Source organism: Notothenia rossii (genome assembly GCF_949606895.1).
Source record: "Notothenia rossii genome assembly, chromosome: 7".
Taxonomy (NCBI): Eukaryota; Metazoa; Chordata; class Actinopteri; order Perciformes; family Nototheniidae; genus Notothenia; species Notothenia rossii.
This window is the reverse complement of record NC_136905.1, coordinates 10,289,254-10,314,702: the sequence shown is the minus strand read 5'-3', so window position 1 is coordinate 10,314,702 and position 25,449 is coordinate 10,289,254. Positions and strand designations below refer to the sequence as shown.

At 40.8% G+C, this 25,449-nt stretch overlaps 2 protein-coding genes across 3 annotated transcripts; both read left to right on the top strand.

Moving 5' to 3' along the window:
- Positions 1 to 6,891: 6,891 nt before the first annotated feature.
- Positions 6,892 to 20,400, top strand: ctps1b (CTP synthase 1b). Its single transcript, XM_079693127.1, has 18 exons — positions 6,892 to 7,064; positions 8,053 to 8,233; positions 8,324 to 8,494; positions 10,594 to 10,694; positions 11,406 to 11,522; positions 11,615 to 11,698; positions 11,936 to 12,016; positions 12,143 to 12,294; positions 12,427 to 12,559; positions 12,766 to 12,854; positions 15,625 to 15,719; positions 17,058 to 17,120; positions 17,258 to 17,301; positions 17,388 to 17,484; positions 17,570 to 17,625; positions 17,836 to 17,932; positions 18,098 to 18,242; positions 18,977 to 20,400. Exons 1-18 carry the CDS (start codon positions 6,978 to 6,980, stop codon positions 19,053 to 19,055), a joined length of 1,872 nt encoding a protein of 623 aa, XP_079549253.1. The 5' UTR covers positions 6,892 to 6,977; the 3' UTR covers positions 19,056 to 20,400.
- Positions 20,401 to 21,212: 812 nt separating this feature from the next.
- Positions 21,213 to 25,264, top strand: rab42b (RAB42, member RAS oncogene family). Of its 2 annotated transcripts, XR_013801088.1 has the most exons (4): positions 21,213 to 21,567; positions 21,771 to 21,993; positions 22,827 to 24,598; positions 24,723 to 25,264. XR_013801088.1 is itself a non-coding variant. In XM_079641388.1 (3 exons), exons 2-3 carry the CDS (start codon positions 21,776 to 21,778, stop codon positions 23,275 to 23,277), a joined length of 669 nt encoding a protein of 222 aa, XP_079497514.1. In that variant the 5' UTR covers positions 21,213 to 21,567; positions 21,771 to 21,775; the 3' UTR covers positions 23,278 to 25,264. The 2 variants fall into 2 exon arrangements, 1 of the variants encoding a protein (XP_079497514.1); XM_079641388.1 differs by having other exon boundaries at positions 22,827 to 25,264.
- Positions 25,265 to 25,449: the final 185 nt, after the last annotated feature.

Sequence of the window (25,449 nt, the reverse complement as noted above, 5' to 3'; positions counted from 1 at the left end):
CTGTTCATAGACAAAGGTAACTCAAAGTGCCTCACAAACAAACACAGACAATTAAAAAAAAAAACACAACTATCTCCCCCTTGCCAGGTAATAACAAGAATAACACATAGCATTGTGATTACAAATACAACATTACACAGGACTGAATGAAACAGGAATGAAACAATAAAATAAGAATAACATTTGAATAAAATAAGAACTGAAATCCGATTCAGATAAAAGCCTTATTAAAAAGGTGGGTTTTGTGTTTGCTCTTAAAAGTATGAACGCTCTAAACTGTAGGAGAACATGCGAGCACCGCATAGGAAGAGGGAAGGCAGGGAAGAGGATAAAAACAACTAAGGGACATGACAGGAAATGTCTGTCAATGGCCTTTTGTTTCTGAAGCTTCATGCCATGCTGATAACCACTGACACATTCAGTCCTTTCTCCTGAAATGCCCTGTAAAAGTCTTTGAAGCGCAGTCTCATGGTGGAACTTGAAGAACCTTTGGTCTTTGCAGAGAGTCAGCTATACACGCAGCCTCGTTACCAAACAGTTCACAATCCACAAGGGCCAGACCGCATTGGTTCCAGCTGGTTCATGTTCCTCAGAGTTCCTTACATGTGATCCAAAGTGATATGTCCTCTAATCAAGTTATTCATTGTCCTTGCAATCCTCCATGAAGGCTTCTCACAGACCAAGGAAGGGGCTAAGACGCTGACAAAGACAGAAACTCTATTGATAAGGCCACTTAAGCAGAACAGTTCTTTGTATAATACTGTAGCTTGATTGTGGGCACACTGGCTAGTGCACATGAGGTATGGGACGGGAATGGAGACAGGCACATTTGTGGAATGGGAAATATTCAATGTTTATGGAATGATTTCCTGCAGGGTAAACATGAAAGCAGTGGAAGAATGCTGGTGCTAATATAAACATATATTGACCATTTAACCATTGAGGAGTTTGGTTTAATATAGCTTAAAATTACACATCAATTATTGGAAATGATGTGTACTGTATGGGGCAATGTTTGTTTAACTTCAGATAATTATTACCCACTGAAGTTCCCCTAAACTTTATTGTTTTTGTTTGTTTCTATTGCCTGCAACTTCACTGTTGTTAGTTCTACATTTGTTTACAGCCTCAACTACTGTAACAAAAGAACATGGGCATAGTCACCCTAACGTCACCCATTGGTTTTGGAGAATTTTGTTTGGGAATTTGGGAGTTGCCATCTTGGTTTTAGCCATACTGTTTATTTGGAACAGTGATGCAAGATTGAAATGCTCTACTGAACGCAACCTGCTTGGCAACAAACAACTGAACAACTTGCTAGTGAACATTGTTGAGAACAGATATGTTCCTCAGGAGCTGTTGGTGAACTAAAAGGTAAGTGATAATTGAACACATACTTTTCATGTTGGTGGAATCACAACTTGAAATGAATGTTACTTTTTTCTCTGTTGGATGTGGAAATAGGCAACGGTTTGCCTTTCATCATAAAAGCTTTACAAGGAGATATTATGTCAGAGTTGTGTTAAAAGCTTGTTCCACTTCCAGAAATTGCCAACATAATAAAAGTGAATGAATGCAGGCTTGAATAAAATAAATATCTTTTAAACAAAAAAGGGTATTCATGATGATAAATGGAAAAGTTCCAAATGTACTATGGTCAGAAATTAATAATAAACAATAATATTTATGGGTTTTGCTGCTGTGATAACATCTTAAATGATTTCAGCATGGTTTTTAATGGCAATAGAAGGCAGGAATTGACCTAAACTGCTCCAAATATTATAGCCATGATGGCAACTGAAGCATCAGCAGCCAGTCAGTCCCACCTCCCCAGTGATGCCGGTAAAAGAAGCTGCCACAGCTAAGTGGTGTTAGCAAGCTGAACAGCCTTCAATGCACGAAGAGCTAGAAGTTATTGAATAACCGAGTCAGGGATAAAAGGACTGCTTGTTCATCCCAGCCTAGCATCTGACTGGAGAATGACTTGTGGTCTAGAAGTGCTAATGCACGTGGTCACAAGGCATCGTGGTGTTTCTCTTCTCTATCTATGATCTGTTATCACACTCCATATCCAGAGCGTTCTGAATGTCACTTGTGGCAACAGCGACTGAGATACACTTTTACATAAGGGAATGGGATTATCGTAATCTTTTACAAGAAATGAGGCACATCTATGTGGCTCTGGGAGGAACATCTTTACTGGGCTGTCTCTTTTCATTTGAAACCATCAATGTGCTTTTTAATTAATACAGAATATGGAGCTGCATTTTCATTGTAGCAACAACAAAAGAATCCATCTCTCTGTTTGGCTTGGCTTTGACGTATCGATCTCAGAAACTCTTCACAGAACATATAATAGCAGTCTCGGTCAAAGGCCACAACCCTAGCGCAGGTCCTTGTTTGCACATTACACACATTATTTATAATGGCAAACATAGCTTGATGAACGAGCTCCCAGGATCTTCCTCAAGACCTCTCATTGAGCAAGCATGTCCTCCTGAAGGGGGGCTCGGCGGTGAAAAAAAAGAGGAGAGAATGTGTTTTAAATGAATCAATCCTTCTCGTTTCCCCCTCTCCTCCTCGGCAGACAGACTTCTCCTGGAGGGGGGTCTGCGGCAGTGGGGAGGGAGGAAAAAAAAAACACTGTCATCTGTTTTCATGGAGGTGGCTGAGGCCCAGACTCTAGCTGTGATTTGGCTATAGGAGAAAGAGAGATAGGGGAAGGAATAGTGCAGTGAGGAGGCGTAGGAGGGGTGGAGCAGAGAGGAAGGATAGAGCAGGGAAAGGTGCAGGAGGAGGGAGGTCAGGGGAGGCAGGGATAGTCAGGAGAGAGCAGGGGCCACATGAGTCGGGATAATGGCCGAGGATCATGGGACATGCTGGCCTCCATACGTGCACAAAGGCAGCTCACAGATGACAGTGCAGTGGCATACCGGGCAGCGATCCAGAGCTTCTCCCCCGATGGGAAGGGTCCCTCTTCCACTCCCTCGACGACTCTCTCCCACAAATTCACTACATTGATATTTCTCTCCCTCTCATCTCACTATTGTCATCTTTAGTCCCATGTTATCCAATAGACTCTCTCCCTCAATGCTTTTCTTCACTGGTGCTCATAATCAGATTAGATGTGCTCCAAGTAGTGGGAGGAAAGCCCAACTATCTATGCAGACACCAAACAGACAACGCCCTTCAACTGACATTTGTTTTCTCAATAACTTGTGGCTTAGGCAATGTGAGGAGAAGGGTACATGTCACACTCCCACACATGCACGTGCACACACACATACGAGTATGCGTGGAGCGTAAATAGAGTATTAACTAGGTTTAAGACAATGACAACAAACACAGAGTGCGGCTTTTCCCAGAGGTCTATGAGCTGGATTTCTGACTGAGACCATTGTCTCACTCTTGTTTACGACCGCACCTGACCTTGTTGTCACATGTTTGTCCCTCCAGCTGGTAGGGAATTCAAACGTGAGGGTGTTTGTGTCAGCTAACAACTTATACATTTACAGATATGATCCCATATTGGGAGAAGTGGCGGTTCACTAAATGTAATTTAAGCAATCTGATTCACGGAAGTATTTCCCTTTCCTTTCAAGTACCTGCCAAGTAAATTCCTCTTTTAACAGTTAAGTGAACTTATTAACTGATTATTGGATACGCTGGCTATCGGTATGAATATAAATATAAATTGACAGCATTTATTGTGGATCACTTGTTAAAGTAATTTCATGTTGGATAATAAAATCAATCACTTTTGCTTGTTCTTCTGAAATGTTCTTTCTTTTTAAATGTTTTTAAGTCCTTTGGGTATTGGACGATTTGTCAGACAACCCCAATCATCTTGGACTCTGGGAATCTGTGATGGACATTTTTTATTATTTTCCTGCAATTTCATTGACTCAAAAACGTTTTAAATAATTGTTTCTCTGAAAAGATTGCCATCAATTATTATTTTGCAGCGCTTAAATACATGATCCTCGCTGCTTCCTATCTGATCAAGGGGAAGCCCTTTGTATTCTGTTCGTCGGCTGCTTAAGATCATTAGGTGTGTACTCTGCTGCAGTACTGATCATTATCCATGCTACTCACCTAACCATTTGCCGCCACAGCCACTGTTTATCCATCCCACCAAGCACAGGAGCAGCCATTATGACACTAATTGCCCAGGAGCTCACTTTTCCTCTGAGTGGTTGTGTACTGCATTGTGCCTTAAGAGCCATCTGTGTGTCCGTCTTAAATCGATCTATCTTGCACATTCCAAAACTACAAAGGGACAGGGAAAGGCAGCCCTCCCATTCATAAATAATGTGTACGGGGTGCGGGGGATGTGGGCTTCTGTTTCTTTGTGTCTGTTTGAGCAGAGAGTCGGACCTCTGGAGGACTGGGAGAGTGAAGCATGACATCTGACCCCAGAGCTATCTAACTTCTCTGGGTGGAGGTGAACCAAACGCTGCCAACACGGGCTGACATGTAACTTTAGTTATCCTACCTCTAGCTTCTTGACATATTACTTTATAATTACTTTTTTGCTACTGTATACACCAGTTTAGTTTATGTGTATTCTTATCACCACAAAAGATTGTCTGTAAAAGAGACAAACAAATAACAACAAATAATAAAAGGAAAAGTAGGGAGATACATTCACACATATGTATAATATTTTTTCTAATATTTTTTTTAACTGCTTTAATTTAGCTCCAGGAAATATAAGTCAACATCCCTTTCTTCTGATCTGTACTCAAGTCAAATATAAAAGCAAAACAAGTCATTTTGTGCATTTTAAATGGAAACATATGTAAAGTAATATCAAAATGATGCAACTTCGACAATGTTGAAAGAATGGTTAAAAACATTTTTGTTATATTCTCATGGCTTTAAGATAAAATCAATATCATACTCTTGCCAGAAAGCAGTTAGCTTAGCTAAGCTTAGAGTCAAGACTGGAGCCTGAGTCTTGGTGTAAAAAAATACACCAAGACTCAGCAACAAAGCTCACAAATGACTGCATTTAATTTGTGTTCAATACCCAAACAAGCAGTAATATGTTGTGGTTTTACGGGAAGTTACTTGCAGGAAATATTACACAGCAAACAGCGACATAAGCTGCATTGTATCAATACTCAGTTAACACTTAGAACAAAAGAAAATAAGCCTATTACTGTTATACAATTCCGTCACATGGGAAAATGCCACTTTGCGTTCACTGATACAATTGTCGGGGCTATGCATGATGTTACGTCCATTTAAATTGCCACAAGTCAAATCATTTTGTATGAACTGCAATATGATTTATGTCAAGACCTCTCCAAACTCATTGGCTTGTCTTGCTCTGTGTGGAAGGTAAAACTATTATAGACAATGATTAACAAACAAGAATGAGCTGTTACAGCTGACTTTGGCCACAGTCAGACACATGACCCAAACACATTGCATCACATAGCATTGCACTATCTTGTCATCCGCAGAAAATAAAATCATAGTGTAGGATGGTAATACTGTGCACTGCCATCCACAGATGCGTTTTCCAAAAAGGTGTATTCAACGGGCTGGAACTGCCTTTAAATGGCCCACTCTGTTATTTTAAGATTGCAGAAAGATAAGGGATATAAAGGGAGCACAGTAGCTCTTCGTGCAGGAGGTTAATGTGTGTCTGTGGTCACATGTCAGATGTAATTGAAGGGAACAGCTTATGAAAATGAGTTGGCAGGGATGAGGTCTTTAATTAGATCAAGACCATGGACAGAAATGAATTAGAATCACCACTCTCATTGCCCACAGCAAAACTGGAGCGGCACAACAGTGAATACATGAAGGAAAAACTCTAATATTTCACATATAGTGTTACTGTAGCAATGGGGTTTTAAGGAACAATTGGTCCATCTTGAAGGGCCTCACTTGGACAAATAATAGTCTATTAAGGTATCTATACACCAGTATTACAATCCTTGTTGCTGTATCTGACGCCTTTTTCACATCATTAAGTAATTGGGTTCAATATGTGTGAAAAACCATGTTAAAAGCTCAATTTAGCCTAGCTGTGTGCTGAATAATGTAATATAGAACTAACATGCCATCTGGTGGTGAAACTGATATTTGAAAGGACACATGGAAAAATAGCAAGTGACAGAACAACATTATAAAACATAATCTCAATGTTGTTAATGAGTAAACATATTACAAATGTATTACAAATAAAATAAATGGACTAAATCAAATCATATGTCCAAGAACAGTCATGGCAACTTTGTGATCTTACTCTCAAAGAACATGACAACTTAATTGACTCATTACGTTTTAACAAGGCTGAATATTTGTAAAATAATATAATAAAAAAGGTACACGTTTATTTAATCCAATCTGAGGGAAACTGCTGCACAGCAATACAACGCGTGCAAATGTAAGTCTAATAACAATATCATGAAAATTAGGTAGGCTGCAAATCTAAAAACATATACAATTTTGGTCATGGTAATGCCAACATCAGGTGAATAGTATGGGAACATCAGGTGAATAGTATGGGACATTAAAATATAAATAAACAGTATAACTGTTGTTGAGATACTAGGTGGGCTTGCATATAGATAGAAATGCAGTAGAGTATCAGATCTGAAGTGCAGTTAGTGGAAGAGTACATGATAACAAATGTCCATATTATAACATCAAGTTGCACTTGCATTGACCTTGAAACGCTTTATCCACTCCAATACGCGACGTCATGTGGTGAAGACATGTTATCATATTGGTTAAATATTGCCCAGAGTTTAGTCTCTCAGTAACCTAACTCTGAATGCAGGCACCTGATTGGTTGATCCTTGGTGGGCGGTACACTACGGTTTGCCTGAGAGTCTGCGAAGAGGGCACAAAACTACTGATTTAGCAAAAATACGGAAGGAAATAACTGACAAGTGGATCTGTCTGTCAGCCCCACGTGTAATGGCGTGTTTTCACTGCAGCAAGGAAATTGGAGCCTGATGCTTCTTAAACAGTCAAAAACAGTTTTAGCTTTTAACAGTCAGTTACTGAAACTAAACGCTATCGTCTTTCTCTCAAGCCGTTTGGTAAGTTTGTGTGGGTTTACAAGACACATTTGGTGATCTACTGAGCCGGTAAACAGGTTAAAATGCTGCAAAGTCAGTTGTTGTTGTCTAAAACTGGACAAAATTAGCTTCCTAACATAACTGCTATCTAGCTTAACTGTAGCCTGTTAGCTGAATACTGTACAGATTGATATCACTTTACCTCTAAGTAGTCTATTTATAACATTCAGCCTGCAAAACTGGTTGTGTGAAGAAGCGGTTCTTGCTGTACAATCAATCCTCCAAAATACACATTTGTGTGTAATTATATCTATTGTATTTCTTGACAGACTATTAATGCTTGTTCTCGCAATGTCAACACATATGTTGGACTGCATGAATGCTATCAGTAGCCTCCCCCTCCATATTTGGTTGTTTATTGTGCTACTGGTATTTCCCGCCATTTATTTTCCATAATGTGGTGAAACACCGTTACACTTGTTAAACCTGTGTTCAAGTGTTAGAAATGATCTATTTAAAAAATGAAATAACTTTGTATTTATTCAAATTTAGTAGTTTAGCGTCACCATGAGTTTTATGTCATATATAATATCCCTTCTCCAGATGTAAACAAATGTGTAGTCTCACCTCTTAAGTTTCATGAATCAATAATGTAACTCACCACATTTATTTTGACTGCTAGTAATGATTTATAATGCCGATTCAATTTGTGTAATGTTATAATGGTGAAGTTTGAGAACACAGGAACAGACCACAATGTTTACATTATAAAGGATTATACACATTAGATAAAAGTTCTTATACATACAAAGTTTGTTCTAAGGTCAATACAGCCATGAAATAAACCAATGGAGAATTGTTATATTGGTATTCCATTTGAATTATAGAGCACATACTACACAGTGTATACACTCGTGTTGTCTGTATTGCATCATGTCCTCATCCCACACATATGGTTGGACACATGTGTTTGTGCAGCGTTGTGTAAAGATTTTTTCTTTGTTTTTAGTCTTCACAAACCACCATGAAGTACATCCTGGTAACCGGTGGTGTCATATCTGGTATTGGTAAAGGAATCATTGCCAGCAGCGTGGGAACAATCCTCAAGTCCTGCGGCCTTCACGTCACAGCCATCAAAATCGACCCGTATATCAATATTGATGCGGGCACCTTCTCACCGTATGAACATGGTGAGTTGTTTGGTGCTTTAGCATCAGTTGCATTTATGTTTATACGTGTCATTCGGTCAAACCTAAATAGATATAATGTCTGTCGTGCAGGTGAAGTTTTTGTTCTCGATGACGGCGGGGAGGTGGATCTGGACTTGGGGAACTATGAGCGTTTCCTGGACATCCGTCTTACCAGAGACAACAACCTCACCACTGGAAAGATCTACCAGTCCGTCATCAACAAGGAGAGGAGGGGAGACTACCTGGGCAAGACTGTACAGGGTGAGTGAGTGCACATTAGGGATGGGTACCGAGCCCCGGTATTAAACGGGCCCCGGGGCTGAATCATTAAAGACCGTGGTACCGTTAAGCTCCGACGTTATCGGTCTTTTTATCGGTACTGGAGACATGTAAAAAATATGTCATGTGTTTTATTGCTACACAACATTATATTGCAGTTTTAGTGTCGCCAACTCTAACATGCACAAAGAATGCAAAATGCGTCATTTTTTTGTATTTTCGATCTCTCTCCCCCGCCTGCTTGTGAGGGGGCGGGGCAGTTTACACACACTCACACACACGGAGGAGATGGCGGAGAGAACTAAGCGCTCCGAGGTGTGGTTAAACTTTACCCGTCTCGATGTGGACAATCCACGTTACCAAAAGTGCAAAAAGTGTTTAGCATGTAAGGGCGGTAACACGAGCAATTTGTCTAAACATTTAGCAAAAGTGCACCACATTCAGACGGAGGAATGCACCGGGTTTGCCTGTCTGTCTAGCAGCTCTGTAGCCCCCCCCCATCCACGAGTAACGGTTCCACCTCAGGTGTTATGTATGCTAGCAGCAACACACGGAGTTAACTACATTATACAAACATGAGTTAATGATTAGAGGTAACTGAGTTATTTATTTTGTTAAAGTTTCAGCTATTCTGTTTACAGTTCGTTCATCAGATTATCTAATATGATTTGTTAAAACGTTGTTTCTTTTGATGCAAAATATTATGTATTTAATTAAAATAAAAAGTAGGGATTCACCGAATATTCGGCCACCGAAAATGATCGTCCGAAAATGGTTTAAAATATCACCGAATGTCAGAGAACAGGGTTACGTTGATCATACTCCGCATATTTGTCCGGGTGTTTTGATTTCAAGTGGTGGAGTAATCCCGAAGTGGTGAAAGTCTTTGCAGTTACACCCCCTCGAGAAATGTCAGCTGAACACGTTTTACAAATCGCAATCTACGCCTCTTTCTCAGATATTTTGAAATATCTCCAAGCGGCAGACATGTTGGCTGTGAGCCAGCCGCGAGCATGGTCGCGTGCCGTGCTTGTTGCCGCGTTTTGATTACGTCATCACACCAACACGTTAGGTTTCCAAACTTATAGGTGCATTTGTTGTTGTTGAAGGCCTGGCTGTTACAGTCTTTATTTACACTATTTTGTTGTAGGCCTACTGGCCTCGATGTTTATGCAGTTTTAAAGCACCTTGGCTTTGCTCTGAATGCACTTTGTTGTAGTTATCCTACAGAGAAAAGAAAATGCACTTGACTTGGAATTAATGTACTGTATGCATTCAAAAGTGCTGAATAAATGTTTTATGGACCCATAATAGTGATTATTATTTAAGTTAAGTTTTGCCATAATAATGTATCCATAATCAGGTAGCTGAACAACATTGGTAAAAAATGTATACATTATATATATATATATTTCTATTAATCATTTTCGGCTTTTCGGCATTCGTTTTTCGGCCAACTGTTTCCTATTTTCGGTATCGGTTTCGGCCAAGGATTTCCCATTCGGTGCACCCCTAATAAAAAGCAATGCTCGTTTTGTTCACAATTTGTTCATTTTCATTTAATCGTTTATTTGAATAGGGACAATGCACATCAATGAACACTTTAGACAAATAATGCTTCAAGTTTAAATCTGCCGGATTTTAGCTTTGAGCTCATTTCCAGCCGTATATTATTTTTTAATATTCTTTGCGGATGTTGGCCGTGTAAAATGTCCTCTTGGTTTGCTGTACAGCCAATGCGTGACGTCATTAGTGCTGATCTGGTAGGCAGTGCACATCTGGTACCTACACCTGACATACAGCATATAGTTATGTCTCCAAAAGTACCGTTAAAAGACTGGACCGATAAGCGGTATCGATAAAAGAAGTAGTACCGTTAAAACCTTATCGATACCCATCCCTATTGCACATTCTCCAAAAAAAAGAAACGCTTCCTCTGACTGTTGTGAAACTCTGCATTCTCACCTATATGTGTGTTTAGAGAATGGATAATCTGCCAAGAGCTACATTCGTCACAAGCTCGTCCAATAAGCAGTGCTGATTGGTTTTAAATGATTCATTTTCTATAAATCTCTCTCCAGTGGTACCCCACATCACGGATGCCATCCAGGAGTGGGTGATGAAGCAGGCCAAGATCTCAGTCGATGATGACGGAGTGGAGCCACAAGTTTGTGTCATTGAGGTACGTTGGTCTTGTAGGTCATTTTCTCTGTTTTGCTGAAGTGAACATTTTATAAATTGACAAACTGGAATTTGCATATAAAGTCAACAGTGTCATACTTCAACATTTCACGGGCCATACGCAATTATTTGTTACCTTTTTTTAATAGTGGTATTTAAGGGAAATAAAGATTTAATATCAGAAAGGAAACCAAGCATGTTGGCCAAAGCACTGGAACATATTGGTACCATTCAGCAAACAGAGAAAAATCGCTGAATTCACACAAATCGATCTGCCAGTGAAGCAGAAAAACAAGCTTTATTTTCACTGAAAAACCAAGGGGTTTAGAAATTGATTTGTTGAGGAGAGTGTCAAACTTTACTTCTGTTTGCCCAGCCTTTATCGGCAATGGGAAATGGTGTACTAAATAGTAAAACATTGTGTTATTTATTAAAAGGTTTGTTTAAAAACATGTACTGCAAAAGTATACTTTGGTACATGTGCCGCTGAAACTGCTCAACTCTTCATAAACAAAGCAGAATTATTGCCCTGCCTCCAACAGTTCTTTCCTCATGGCATAAATCAAAGCCTGTTTGACACTTTAATGTGCTCAGTACAGCGGTTTTCATTTTGTACTCTCCAGGGTGTGTTGGTTATGCAAGATGCTGAGAAACACCTGTGTGTTGGTGCATGCAGGTCTTTGCGCTGAGCAGGTGTTTTTGTGTTTTACAGCTGGGAGGCACGGTGGGGGACATCGAGAGTATGCCCTTCATCGAGGCCTTCAGACAGTTCCAGTTCAAGGTGAAGAGGGAGAACTTCTGCAACATCCACGTCAGCTTGATACCACAGGTACCGCACACCGGCGAACGCATGTGTCCAATCTCGTTGTTTGTCACACATTCGTGCAAACATTCGAGCTGAGTTTGCTTTTGTGTCCTCAGCCCAATACCACAGGAGAGCAGAAAACCAAACCGACCCAGAACAGTGTCCGAGAGCTCAGAGGCCTGGGCTTGTCTCCAGATTTAGTGAGTCGATTTAAAATATGTTTTTTGATTTGGCATCTCCTCCTGCACCCCATATACAACAGAGGAGGAGTCCACTTTCCCTGTGTGGAGAAATATATATCCAATAATTACATACTCATCTCACAGCGATCTAAATCATATCAGACATCACATTTACAGGTGTGTTTTATATTGGAACCTTTGAGGGCCATACCCTTTTTTTATACATTATAATAAAAATGCATTGATTTTTTTCAGATTATGTGCCGCTGTTCAACACCCCTAGAAACGTCTGTCAAGGAGAAGATCTCCATGTTCTGTCATGTGGAGCCCTCGCAGGTAAAGGACTTCAGAACGTGCGTCGAGATGTGAAACCCAAGCTGCTTACATTAGTTCTGAACCAATACAATTCATCTGAAGGTGTGGTTTTGTATTTTCTAACACAAGTTGTGTCATTGTCTCCAGGTGATCTGTGTCCATGACGTCTCCTCGCTCTACAAAGTGCCGCTGCTGCTGGAGGACCAAGGAGTGGTGAGCTACTTCTGTCAGAGGCTGAGTCTCCCCATCGAGGTGAGGCCCAGGAAGATGCTCACAAAGTGGAAGGAGATGGCTGACAGGTGAGGATGTTGGTTCTTCATACAACTTTCATTTTGCCCGGGGTTCTAAAAAAGACATTGTGTTTTTGATTCTGTAAAGTAAATAAAGGATCCACTAGATCGGTACTGTGAACAATTTTCCTATGTTGGCAGAACTGCCCGTCTCCTGGAGCCAGTCTCCATAGCTCTGGTGGGGAAATACACTAAATTAGCTGACTCCTACACGTCCGTTATCAAGGCCTTGGAGCACTCTGCCCTCGCTGTGAATCACAAACTAGAAGTCAAGGTATCGAAACGTCTCACATTTTGTATGTTTTGTATATTTCACTTTTGCAACAATGCTGTGCAGTTTATGTTGAATGTTGTCTCTTTAGAAAGTAGCTAAATGCCTAGCGTGTGCTCATATGAAACAGTATTCAGCCTGTTGGCCATGATGTTGACTTGTCCCCTTGCAAATGATGCTTTTTGTCATTTGTATTTTCATCATGACAGTACATAGACTCTGCTGACCTGGAGGCTGCCACTCAGCAAGATGAGCCTGTGAAATATCATGAAGCCTGGCAGAAACTCTGCAGCTCTCAGTGAGTACGATATGAACATAATCAGATTTACACTCGGCTGATACAAGGTTTATTATGTATGCCACATGATGGCAGCAGAGTCCTGTCATACCAATGGGTTCATATCCTCTCACAACATGGGATGCATTTGTTTTACAGAAAGCTGGCATGTAGCCTAATCAAATTATGAGCCATTATGTATAGACACATACTGTCTCACAAAGTCTTGCAAATATAAAACACGAATGCTAGATATCGACGTGTTACACCTTTGTTGAGCTGACTAAGTGGAAGACTGATAAAGTGGCTCCCCAGTATTTTACTTCTAGATTACAGGGGCCGTATTCACAAAGCATTTTATCTTACCGCTAGGAGTGCTCCTAACTCGCGCTAAAAAAAATTACGTAGGAGTTTTTTCTTAAAAGTTATTCACAAAGCCGCTGAGACCTACTCATACTAAGGATAAATCACTAAGAGTGAACTAAGAGTGACGCGCCGTTAGGCCTGTCACGATAATTAATTGTGTCGGACGATAAATCTTTCTGGAAATTATTGCGATAAACGATAATATTGTCGGCACCGTTTTAAGACCATTTTAGACATAATGATAATATATAATAATAATTCAAGTACATCCTTTCAAACATAACTTTTTATTGAACATTCAACATTGCAAATGAAATGTGAAATAATATTAAAATATATAAATGATATATAATAAATAAAACAAATTAATTAAATTATAAAAAATTAATTAAATCACACACAACCAAAACAATAAATTAATTAGAGTCAGGCTGGAAAACAGAGCTCTCTCTCTCATATATATATATATATATATATAAATAAATAAATAAATATGAGCACACATTATCTCACAAGCAAAAAAACCCTCCTTAAAACAACAGTCAAGTGTACAGTCCACTGTCAAAGACCCAGATGCCTCAACAGGCCGTATCCAAACCTGTTTTTCTAAGTTTTCGAGCAAGGAACACCAACATGTTTGCATTGTCGGGCGGGGGCTCTCCATCTCCAGTTGCCGTGTTTGCTCCCAGCTGGGAAAACGGAATGGGGTGGTTGTGTTTTAGGTGGTTTAAAATGCGTGGTATTGCCTGCTTTTGTCGCTACCTTTTTTAAACCAATGTGACACACCGCCCGGCTCATTCAAGTCCGTAGGTTCGCCTCGTTGATTTGGTTTGAATCCAAAGTACTGCCACACCGGAGAATCGAGATGTGTAGTTGGGTTTTGTAACCAATTCCATTTCACTTTAAATTCCCCGCGAGTAAGTCACACGTTGTCTCCCGCTTGTCGCTATATTATTAATTTGGCTGCTACGCTGCTGCACGTGCACGCGGAGTGTCCTGACCTGGCTGTATGTCAGCCCCGCCCCTCACAGCGCGCCTGGCAGCCACAGCGCTCCAGGCTAAAATGCTGGTCACATCTTTATGTAAACGGCAATTTATCGAGCTCAGAAAAGTTATCGAGTCCATTTTTGTTTATCGTACGATAAGTCAATTTATAGATTATCGCGACAGGCCTACGCGCCGTTGCTATGGATTACGTCGATTCTCGTGCATGAGTTTAGCAGCGGTCAGTACGGTGATTGGTTGTTCAGAGCAGGCGGTCTCGCTGAAACTCATCCGCAACATCCCACAAACGAGCCCACTAAAACAAGGAAATAGCCTAGGCTAGAAATGTATTCCTATCAAATAGTTATGGACAGTGCAGTTAGCAGAATACACGCATGATGACAAGTTTGTGCAGACCACGATAATGACGTTGTATATGCACGTTAAAGAGAGAGAGCAAACAATAAAAATACGTAAATTGCATTAAATCAAGGAGGCAATTAAAAGCACCCTACAAACTATTATCCAATGAGCATATTTCCAGCACTTAAACACTTTCAATAACAGCCCATACCGCCGTTAAAGCCCCCCTATCATGATGAATGAAAGAAATCTGCGTGTTGATGGAATGTACTTTCTTTCTATTGACGAACACGTCCTCATCTTTTGATGGCGCAATTATTTGTATGTGCGTCCCGTCAATAGCACCGACCACACCGGGCATACCTGCAATTGCCATGAAGTTGGCTTTGATCCTGTGTAGTTGTTGATTGTCCAAAGGAAACCGGATAAACTGTTGGATGATATGTGGTCTAGAGAGCGCGTTGATGGTTTGGTTTATGGCACGGCTGACTGATGGTTGCGATATTCCTAAATCGTCGGCATTGCAAAGTTGCATTTTCCCTGTTGCTAAATATCGTAGTGTTGCCAAACATTTTATTTCCGGACTAATCGGGTTATTCCTGTTAGTCGGGGATGTTATTGCATCCCGCACTAATTCCACAACAAGTGTGATACCCTCACGATTTAGCCTATATCTCTTGATCAATTCACAGTCTTCCATTGTCTCCAAAACATTTCGTCTCTCAGCCATTTTCAGATTCTTTGTGAATAGGTCTTACTGAGTTAGGAGTCCTCTTGAGGACTTTTAAGCTCTCCTAAACTTAGGTGCTACTTTTAGGCCTAACATACTTTGTGAATTGCTCTTAGTGAATAAAATTAGGAGTCCTAAATTTAAGACTGACACGCCCATTATGTTTAGGAGTTTCTCCTAAATTCGCCAGTTAGGAGCTGCTTTTAGCCCTAAGATCCTTTGTGAATACGGCCCCTGGTGTTTAAAATGTTTAATGTTTGCCTGCAATGTAATCTGGACTATTATGAAATATGAAATGAACTGAGGCTGTGTCTCCCCCCCCCCCTCCCCCTCCCCCTCCTCTCACAGTGGCGTGTTGGTACCAGGAGGTTTTGGTGTGAGAGGGACAGAAGGCAAGATACAAGCTATTAACTGGGCGAGGAAACAGAACAAGCCCTTCCTGGGTAAGAGGTTCAATCATTCCTGCCTTCAGTACATCCTATTGTTACATTTCATACTATTAGCAAACCTGATGGAAACTACACATGTTTACTAGGGATGTCCCAATCACCTTTTTTTGCTCCCGATCCGATTCCGATCATTTGATTTTAACAATTTGCCGATACCGATTTTTCCCGATCCGATCTTTATGCAATGCATTAAGAGGAAAAAAAACATTCAAGTTGTCCCTTAAGGTTATTTTTTTATTTAAATTGGATATTCTATCCAACATGGATATAGCTTCTTTCTTTCACAGCAGCATTGGATCAGTTCAGTTGTGCAGCATTGGATCAAAACAAAATAAAGCTCATCAGTACTCGTTAGCTTACTGCTACTATTAGACACTGCACCCTGCCCACTCTGTTGCCAGATTTGAGAGAAATAAGCAACCAGGTCTATGAAAACAAGCCCCAAAGAAGCAACACATACATGATGTTCTGTAATTTGAAACCAAAACTAAGGCCTCAGGATGACTTTAAGACTTGAACATGGTCATTTTTGTTTTGTAATATTGAATACAAAATTAAAAAAAAAAAAAAAATCCCGATCTCCGATTTTTTTTCTCCCAATTCCGATCTTTTGAAAATCACGTGATCGGCTCCGATCCCCGATCACGTGGTCGGATCGGGACATCTCTAATGTTTACCAGTTCACCTTAAAGCCATGTAAACAATTCTATTATGCAGCCTCATACTACAGCCAATTATAGCTGCACTGTATATGTATATCTCAGATTAGTTTTGTGTTTGTATTGCCTTGTTAGTGCAGTTGGATATAGACAGGAAAGAGGGGTATAGTTACATGGGGGTGCTCAACGAGCTGAGCTTTAGACGCCCCTCTTACAATAATATGAAGAACAAATAGAATTGATTGCATGCTGCCACAGTCTGTTATATTCCTGTAACTGTCATGAAATGTGTTTTTCCTGCTAAAAACATTAGCCTAAAATATAAAGCCAACGCTACATGAAAAATATGTATTTATGCAACTGGACATCATTTGATGAAATATCTACAGAGACAATGAAAAAGTGTTCAGGTGTCTACATTTGTTACAGACTCACTGTATCCATAATTCAAACCCCAAAGTGAAATAGAAAAAAAGGTTTAATTGCTGCCACTTAAACACTTGTAATATGAGTCCTGAAAAAGGTCAAATCTTTATATAGGCACTTTATAATCGCATGCAGAAGCTTTAGTCATAGAAGTGGTTTTGCACAGTCCGGATATTCATCAGTCTTCCCTTTAAATACGAGTGCTCTGTCTCATTATGCTCGTATCCTGCTGCTCCTGTTTCTGCAGGAGTGTGTTTGGGCATGCAGCTGGCGGTGTGTGAGTTCGCCCGCAATGTCCTCGGATGGGAAGGTGAGTGAGTGTGCAGTTGATGCCACTGTAACACAAATCAACATTTGACTCCTATGGTTCCTAATCGAATGATGAAAGAACACAGACCCGAGGGGAAGTTGATTTGAGCTCCTATCAGCTTCGCTTATCTTTTCCAGATGCCAACTCGACGGAATTTAATCCAGAATCCAGTCACCCCGTAGTAGGTTATCTTCCCAGCCCATATCACATCCATCCAGCAGAGACTTCACCAGAATCGGTTTAAACGTCCGGTTTTTATCTTGACAGGTGATTGACATGCCAGAGCACAACCCAGGGCAGATGGGCGGGACTATGAGGCTGGGGAAGAGGCGGACTATGTTCAAATCCAGCAACAGCGTAATGAGTATGTATCCTTCTTGAACGAATGGTACAGCGTTGGTTGGCTTCTGGCTATTGTGTTTCTGACGAGTGTCATTTCATTGTTCTAGGAAAACTGTACGGAGACGTGGAATATGTTGACGAGAGGCACAGGCACAGATTTGAGGTAAAGCAAAAACGTAGGGTCTGGGAGAGCTAGAGCACTCCTGGTCAATCTCATTATGCTTGTGCAGGCTGCAGCGACTCGCAGCTCCAATTGAAATGTATTTGCATGGTTACAGCCAGAGTTAATGTTGAGGTATCCGTAATGAGATGACCTTCTAACCTCATTTGGATACAAATCTTTCCCGAAACCTTGAACCATTCCTCATTTCAGGTGAACCCTGAGCTCAAGCACCACTTTGAAGGAAAGGGTCTTCAGTTTGTCGGCCAGGATGTGGAAGGAGAGCGAATGGAGATCATTGAATTGGAGAGTGAGTGTTTTTTAAACCGGCTTCCACGGGCTGTTGCTAATAAATGCTGAGTGTCACCTGAAAGCTTTGACCGGGCTCATGTTTGGGATATGCTCTTACCGTCTCTACTCCTATGTACTGGAGCTTAATGGGTGTGTACTAATCCACTGCTCTTTGTTGTGTCAGATCATTGTTACTTTGTGGGAGTGCAGTACCACCCAGAGTTCACCTCCAGGCCCATGAAACCCTCTCCTCCGTACTTCGGTCTCCTGCTGGCTGCGGCAGGGAAACTCCCGAGCTACCTGGCCAAGGGCTGCCGTCTGTCTCCACGGTGAGCTCTGACTGCTTCACACGTTTCCAATTACATCTCATTTGCAATTTACAGTCATTTCAAAAAACATGGAAATACAAAATTCAGAACAACAACAAAACACACGGGTATCAAACCTCCAAAAGAGCGTAAACACTTAAGTGATGGTGCGTATGTTTCAGATGAGCTAAAACCCTTAGTGTTTAATGTGTTGGGTTTAAATCACTCTTTTTTTTCGTTGTTAATAGCCAAGAATACGATGCACCAGCAGTTTGTTGGTTACATCTAAATCGTATTTTTCTACAATTATGCAATAAAAAACGAGATTGTCCCGTACTGGCTAATTCAATTTAAATACGTTTCTTTATTGGAATGGCGTCAAATCATGTACAAATATTGTTCCATAACCTGCTTACTGACATGAACTCTGATTAGCATGAAATCTACCTGAGATCAGAACATACTGTACATCTCCCCCATGGTGTACAACATAAAGACGTCCCATAATGTTTTTCATTCCCTTTGAAGTGTGCCGTTATATTGTTGACGCTTTTATGTGTCGTTGAATTGACTCAAATGTCGTTGACTCTTCAACCTGAACGTCAATTTACAAGCATAATTGTATTCAGTGTCATAATCTCCTCTCTTGCACTTGGTTTACCGTGAGTATTTTTATCGCAGCTGCAATCACCGTAAAGCAATCGCTGTCAGGCTTTACTGCTGTTCTCACTTTATGTGTTGGTGTTCCTCTGCAGGGACACGTACAGCGACCGCAGCGACAGCAGCTCTCCTGAAACCGACCTCTCGGATCTCAAGTTCCTCTCTCTGTCCTGAGAGCCGGCGTGGGAAGCTGGCAGAGGAAAAGGCTGGACTGTTATTAAGAGATGAGGCAAACTGTTTATACCTTCTGACCTGTTACATAATAATGTATACACTCAAATACATGAAGCTTATATTGGACGTGTATACTAAAGGGGTTTGACGCTGTGGGGGTTTGGAGTTGCTGTCATAAGCAGAAGCTGAGGTGAAGTGTGTGTGTGTAGGAAACTGAAAGGAAACACATTTTTGAATACCTGTACAAATATATATTTGTAGAATGGGAATCAGCTTGATGGTATACAGTCGGCCAATTTAAAATCATAAAGCTTGAGGAAAAAGTTGACATGGATATTATATGTTGCTTCTGTTAAGAATAGAAACTTAGGAATAAGTTGGAAAAAGCCGATCATTTATTAATTTGCACCAGCGAGAAAGAGTTCAAACATCTGTCCTTTAATTCAATCAAATGTATGAAAACACTCATAAGAAACATTATGTATTTGTACAATCGTTGTGTTTGTATAGTCAAAATATTGCTCGTAGCATTACATTTAAACATTTACTTCTTTGAACAATATCTGTTACTGTGTGTCTTACAATTGTATGTGTTGATGTATTTCTTCTTTTAGGTTTAATGCCAGCTTGCATGTCATAACTCTCATTCAGAGTTTCTACACAACAGTGAGTTGGCTTTACGCCATTATGGTTTCAAATAGTCTTGCACTGTCACTCAAGAATGAGATTAAACGTGTTCACAAAGTTATGTTTGGGTGACTTTGGGGTCAATATTTATGTTTTATTTGTTGTTGTATTAAAGTGAATTGTTTAGACGTTAGCAAACACATTCAAACCCTTTGTAATGGGTCGTGCACTTTAGGGTGTTATTTCTTCAAGGTTTCTCCCCTTCAACTTGAACTCACCGCTCCTGCTTGCATGACTTTTATGTTTGACACCTTTTTGCTTGCTGACAAATAAAGGCTTTGAACTCCATTGCCTTTTACTGCCATTTACAAAGTGTACTAAAACTGACTTAATCATCTGAAGATCAGGTCCACTTAAAGTGACCTGTTGAGTCAGCCCGTTTTAACAGAATAAGGAAGGCTTGGATATGAGATCTGATGCTTTAAAACTGATAGAGAAACCTAAAGATCTGATTTCAAAACATCCCCAACAGCCAACTTTAGAAGATGTCACATTTTCGCTTGGAGTCTTGTCAAATATATCTAAATCATTGCTGCCAATGCTAATTCTGTTGGAGACCCAAATGAAAACATGCTGTATTTTTATATCTATGATAGCTCAGTAGCATGTGTGATTGTGTGTTCATTCTGAATAAATATATTTGTATTCCTCTCGACAATTTGGCTTTTTATTGAAGTAAAGTTGAGAATCATAGCAACTTCTGCTTTTTACCAGCGACTATGAGACTTGGTTTAAATTAAAGAAATACAAGGGCGTGCATTGATACTCTAATGCACTTTAAAGAGACTGAAAAGCTTTTGTATTCATTGATAGCAATACTTTTGATGCTGTTTGGCATTGGGGGAACTTGAAACTACTAGTGTTATTCTTTTTTTTAAATATAAATGTAAAGGCTAGAAGATGTTTTATTCATTACAATTCGGTTTGGACAGAAAAAGAACTTGTATGGTAATTAGTTGCCGTCTTGTGATAGCTGTAAAAAGGTGAATACATGTGTGTGCTATTTATTTGTTGTTCTCATAGAAACTCTTGCATTTAATGACACCGAAGTTCAATACTAAAATAGTCACAATGACTAAGTAGACTTGTAGTCACTACTAAACATACCATTAAGCCTTCAACAAACCCATTGTAGAAAAGGAGTAGCCGTTCCTAGTGATTCCCAGGCGGACATAAAGGACTATTGTTGTCAACTTCCCTTTTCAGGTAGCAATGTTCACTCTCCTGACAATACCATAAAGTGATGAGAACTGCTGCAAATCCTGTGGGCAGACAGTTGCCCACATCCCCCACTGTCAATGATGTCACTCAGATACAAACCAGCAGGAAACATGAAGTTTTGTCTTGATATGGTATCAAATGCAACACTACTTCCTTTATAACCCCGCCTCCCCTTTTACTCCCACATCTGGCCCTCCCATTCCACAACAGCCCTCCCCGTATCCTTTTTCTAACCCGCCTTTTGTCAAGTATAAACAGGGAAACTTTAAAAGTTCACTCCCCTTCGCAGCACACCCATGCACATGCTTACAGTATCAGTCAGGATCAGCCACTCGGATGCCAACCACAGCTGTACTAGGATCTACTTTTGTGGGACAGACTTTTCCACAAACCTGCTTTTTGAAGAGCTTTAGATGAACCACCATGGGGCAGAGACTGAGAGACTTGTGCTGCAGCCCTCACCTGTATAGGAGTTTGAGATGACTGTCAACAGATTGCTGATTGCGAGATTTACAAGGAGTGGCTGCTGTGGTTGTTCTCAACATTTGGAGCGTCAAAGATAAGGAACCAACTGGTGGGAAGCTGGATTTCTAGTCTCTTACAGGTAATATGTCTTCTTTAAGTATCTTGTACAACCCTTAAGGTACCATCTATAGTCTTCAATATAAACCTCAGCTATTCCTGACCTCACTTGCAACCTCTTTCATAATTCCTTTGGTGTCCATCTTCTTTTGAACCCAACTTGTATACACACCTGACTCCCTACAAGCTGTATTCACTGTCATACCTTGTTTACCCCACAACCAGCAACCATGGATCTAACGTTGTGGCAGTACCAGTTCAGGATCATCATGCTGGGGGACTCCACAGTGGGCAAGTCCTCCCTGCTGAAGCGCTACACAGAAGACATGTTCATGGAGTCCATCAACCAGACGGTGGGTGTAGACTTCTACGTTCACTTCCTGGAGGTGGAGCCGGGCGTCCGCGTCAAGCTGCAGTTCTGGGACACAGCCGGGCAGGAACGGTTCAGGTGAGGACGCACCAGACTTCTTTGTATAAGATAGTAGTAGAATATAAATATCCCAATATGACTCCTCTGCATGCAAATATACTATCCAAATAAACTAGCACTGGTTATTCCATTCACACAGGAGGTGTTCATTAGTGTTTGCCACTGTGTGTATCCACCCTGTCAAACTCACAAGATCAGTGTGTGCAGAGATGCGGTGCTGTATGTGTAATGCTTAAAGTTGAAGAGGCCGATCTTTCAAAGGGCGTTATTCTTCATGCTCAGCATATTTTAAAGAAAAAACAAAACAAACAGTCAAATATTTCACAAATTCATTAAATCAGTTCTCCAGTTGAACGAACCGTGACAAATTGCAGACTGCCTGTTTGTGTTTACCTCCTCTCTGCCTCGTATCTGTAGCCAGCTTATCCCGCATGACTCAGCTAAAAAGTCAGCCCAATCAGGATAGTTTTCCTAAATAAGTAATGAATAAAGTTTGTTTTTTTAGCAACGGGCTCCAAAGAGGGCCGTTTAACCAGGCCTATGATTTTGGTTAAACATTCAGTGACTCACGGGGGAACTGCATGCCTCTTGACAGTTTCCTGATTAGACTGAGAGACACACAGTGGTTATTCATTTCTTGACTCTTTAATCAATCTGCTTATCTTTAAAAAAAAAAGAAGAAGCTCAACTCAGACAGTGAAGAGCATCAGCTGATTATTTGATCACTCTAACAGGAAGTTAGTCAGCCCGGTCTGACCTCTGCACCACCCAGTGAGGTTTTCATGTGTTGACATTCAAACCTCCTCTCTCTTTCCTCATGATTGAACCCCGTGTCTCTCCTCTGTCCTCAGGTCTGTCACCCGTTCTTATTACCGCAACTCAGTCGGAGGCCTGCTGGTGTTTGACATGACCAACCAAGCCTCCTTTGACCACATTAAGGAGTGGCACGATGAGGTGTGCGAGCGAGTGCAGCCGCATAAGGTTCTGTTTGTCCTGGTGGGACAGAAGAGCGACCAAGATGCTCAGGGGGGGAGGGTGGTGAGTCAGGAGCAGGCTGAGAAACTGGCCGGGCAGCTAGGGATGCCGTACATCGAGGCTTCTGCCAAGACGGGTCAGAATGTGAGGGAGGCCTTCGAGCTGCTCGCTCGGAGGGTCTACCAGGGTCTGCTGAGCGGAGAGGTGGAGCTGCAGGACGGCTGGGATGGAGTCAAGTGTGCCTCACCTCATGCGCTTCAGTTACAGAGAGCCAGCCTGACACGACCCAGCCCCACCACCAAGAAGAAGAAGAAGTGTTGTGATTAAACCGTGGACTGGCGGTGGTCTCCACAACACACTAATGTTACAATAGAACTAAAAGCAGCCCCCAGGAGGTCTAATGTAATAACGGGACCATCATGAAAACCACTAAAGTACAATGTTTTGACTTTCATCTTTGGGCCATGACGGCAATGTTGATCAGTTGTTTGGTCAAACAGATAAACGTACTATTAGATGACTTGCCACTTCATTTTGTCCAGCATTCATTTTCCCAAGAGGATTTTTCCCCACTGACTTTGGTGATTCCCTGACTTGTTTTGGTACCACTTTACAATAAGACCACCCTTATAAAGGATTCATAAAGGGTTTATAATTAGGTTATGAATTAGGGTTTAAACACTTTATTAAGAACCATTTATAAACCATAGTTTTCATACGTCAACACAGGCTCACTATTTGGCAAGATGACTAAGCCTTATATTGGCTACTCAGCGAGAATCAACTCCGTGAGCAACAGATACCAAGGATGCTGGCTGAGGAAGGAGACGAAGTAAGCTAAGTAGCCAATATAAGGCTTAGCAGTACAGATAAATGCGGGCTCACTATTTGGAAGCCGGTCACAGTCGCCCTGTTTATCTCATGTCTTATAAAAGCTTATTAATAATGATTAATAAAGTGTTCAAAACCTAATTAATAAATGAATTTGGAACTATTCGTAAACCCTTTATAAGGCTAGTCTTATTGTAAAGTGGTAGCCTACCCTTTTTTTGTATTTAAAACCAGCGGCAGGTTGCCATGTTTGTTTTTTGGTGAAATGTCGGAAGAATATATTGATGGAATATTTACTACAGGTGCTCAGGTCCTTTTACTTCTTTTCTAGCGCAATCTTCAGTTCAAATGTTACATTTTGCCCAACACTTGGGTTTATGACAACTAAAATCATGCCTATTTTCCACAGCTGTACTTTTTGGCTGTTGCTATTGACATGTTCGGGGGTAACATGGTGACAACGTGATATATTACCTGCTAATCAGCAGCATGCTAACACGCTGATGTTAGCAATAGTCACATGTTGCTAGCACAGCTGTAAACTCTTTTTTAATTGCAAAATCTGTAGTTCCTTCCTTTTATAGGACTTTTAAAACTTGACAGAGCGGTTCAGATCTCGTTGGTGAGATGCTAGGCCAACAGCTGATCAGCCTAACATGGACTGATGAGGTCTTTGCTTACCTGAGTCCAGAAGGGCAGGAGTTGTAATGAGGACATATTGATCCACCACCGGTGCCAGATGAGAGTGCATCACAATGGCATTCATTGTATACGAGTGGGATACGATCACATCTTCTCTTCTATCGATGTTTGGACAGTAGGTTGCCAACCTTGGTGTCCTTACTTGAGTGGTCAGAATGTGTGCTGCGGTTACAAATTGGCATAATTTGTTTTATTTTTGCTTGTGAGACCGTACAATGACACTGCTTTTCCTTCTTTAGAACCCCTTTCCGCACCTTCATCTGTGATTCTTGTCTATGATGCTGGGTCTGTCGGTGATTGGCAGCTGTTATTTCGGGTGCCTTGGTGGAGATTATAAACATCCCCCTATGACTCTGTGAATTGTGCTGCAATGCTTTGGGCCGGAGCGGTGTTTTCTAGAAACGGCTTTGTTGCATCACAGCATGTTGAGAGCGAGCACTTGTTTTGGGCGTCCTTTTGTTCAAAAATAATTAATTTATACAACTCTAGGGTGCATTTGGATATTGTTTTATGTTGTGAGAGGTTTCCATAGCAATTACTGTCCGTCTGGCAGATTAAACAGCCTCCTGTGTTTCGCTACTAAAAGAAACCCAGAGATTTACTGACAGGTGAACTGTTGTGTATTTGTACAGGGATGCGTTCTTGGCTCAATGCAAATATACCACATGTGAAATGATCCTATTAGTTACAAAGGGAAACATGTATTTGACTAAATGCAACACTGTATGTACGACTCACTCATGTCAAATGTTACAAATACAAAATGTCTCTTGATACCAGATCCTTTGTTTATGTATTTATATTTTGTGAAAAGTACCATTTCTTCTATAATTGTTTTGCTGAAATAGACAAAGGTAAAAATAAAACTTGCAGGGATGGTGGCAAAAAGTGTCAATGTAATAAAACCTACCATCAGTAGCCATCATATGCAATAGGATGTTATCAAATATCCTGTTAAAATAAAAC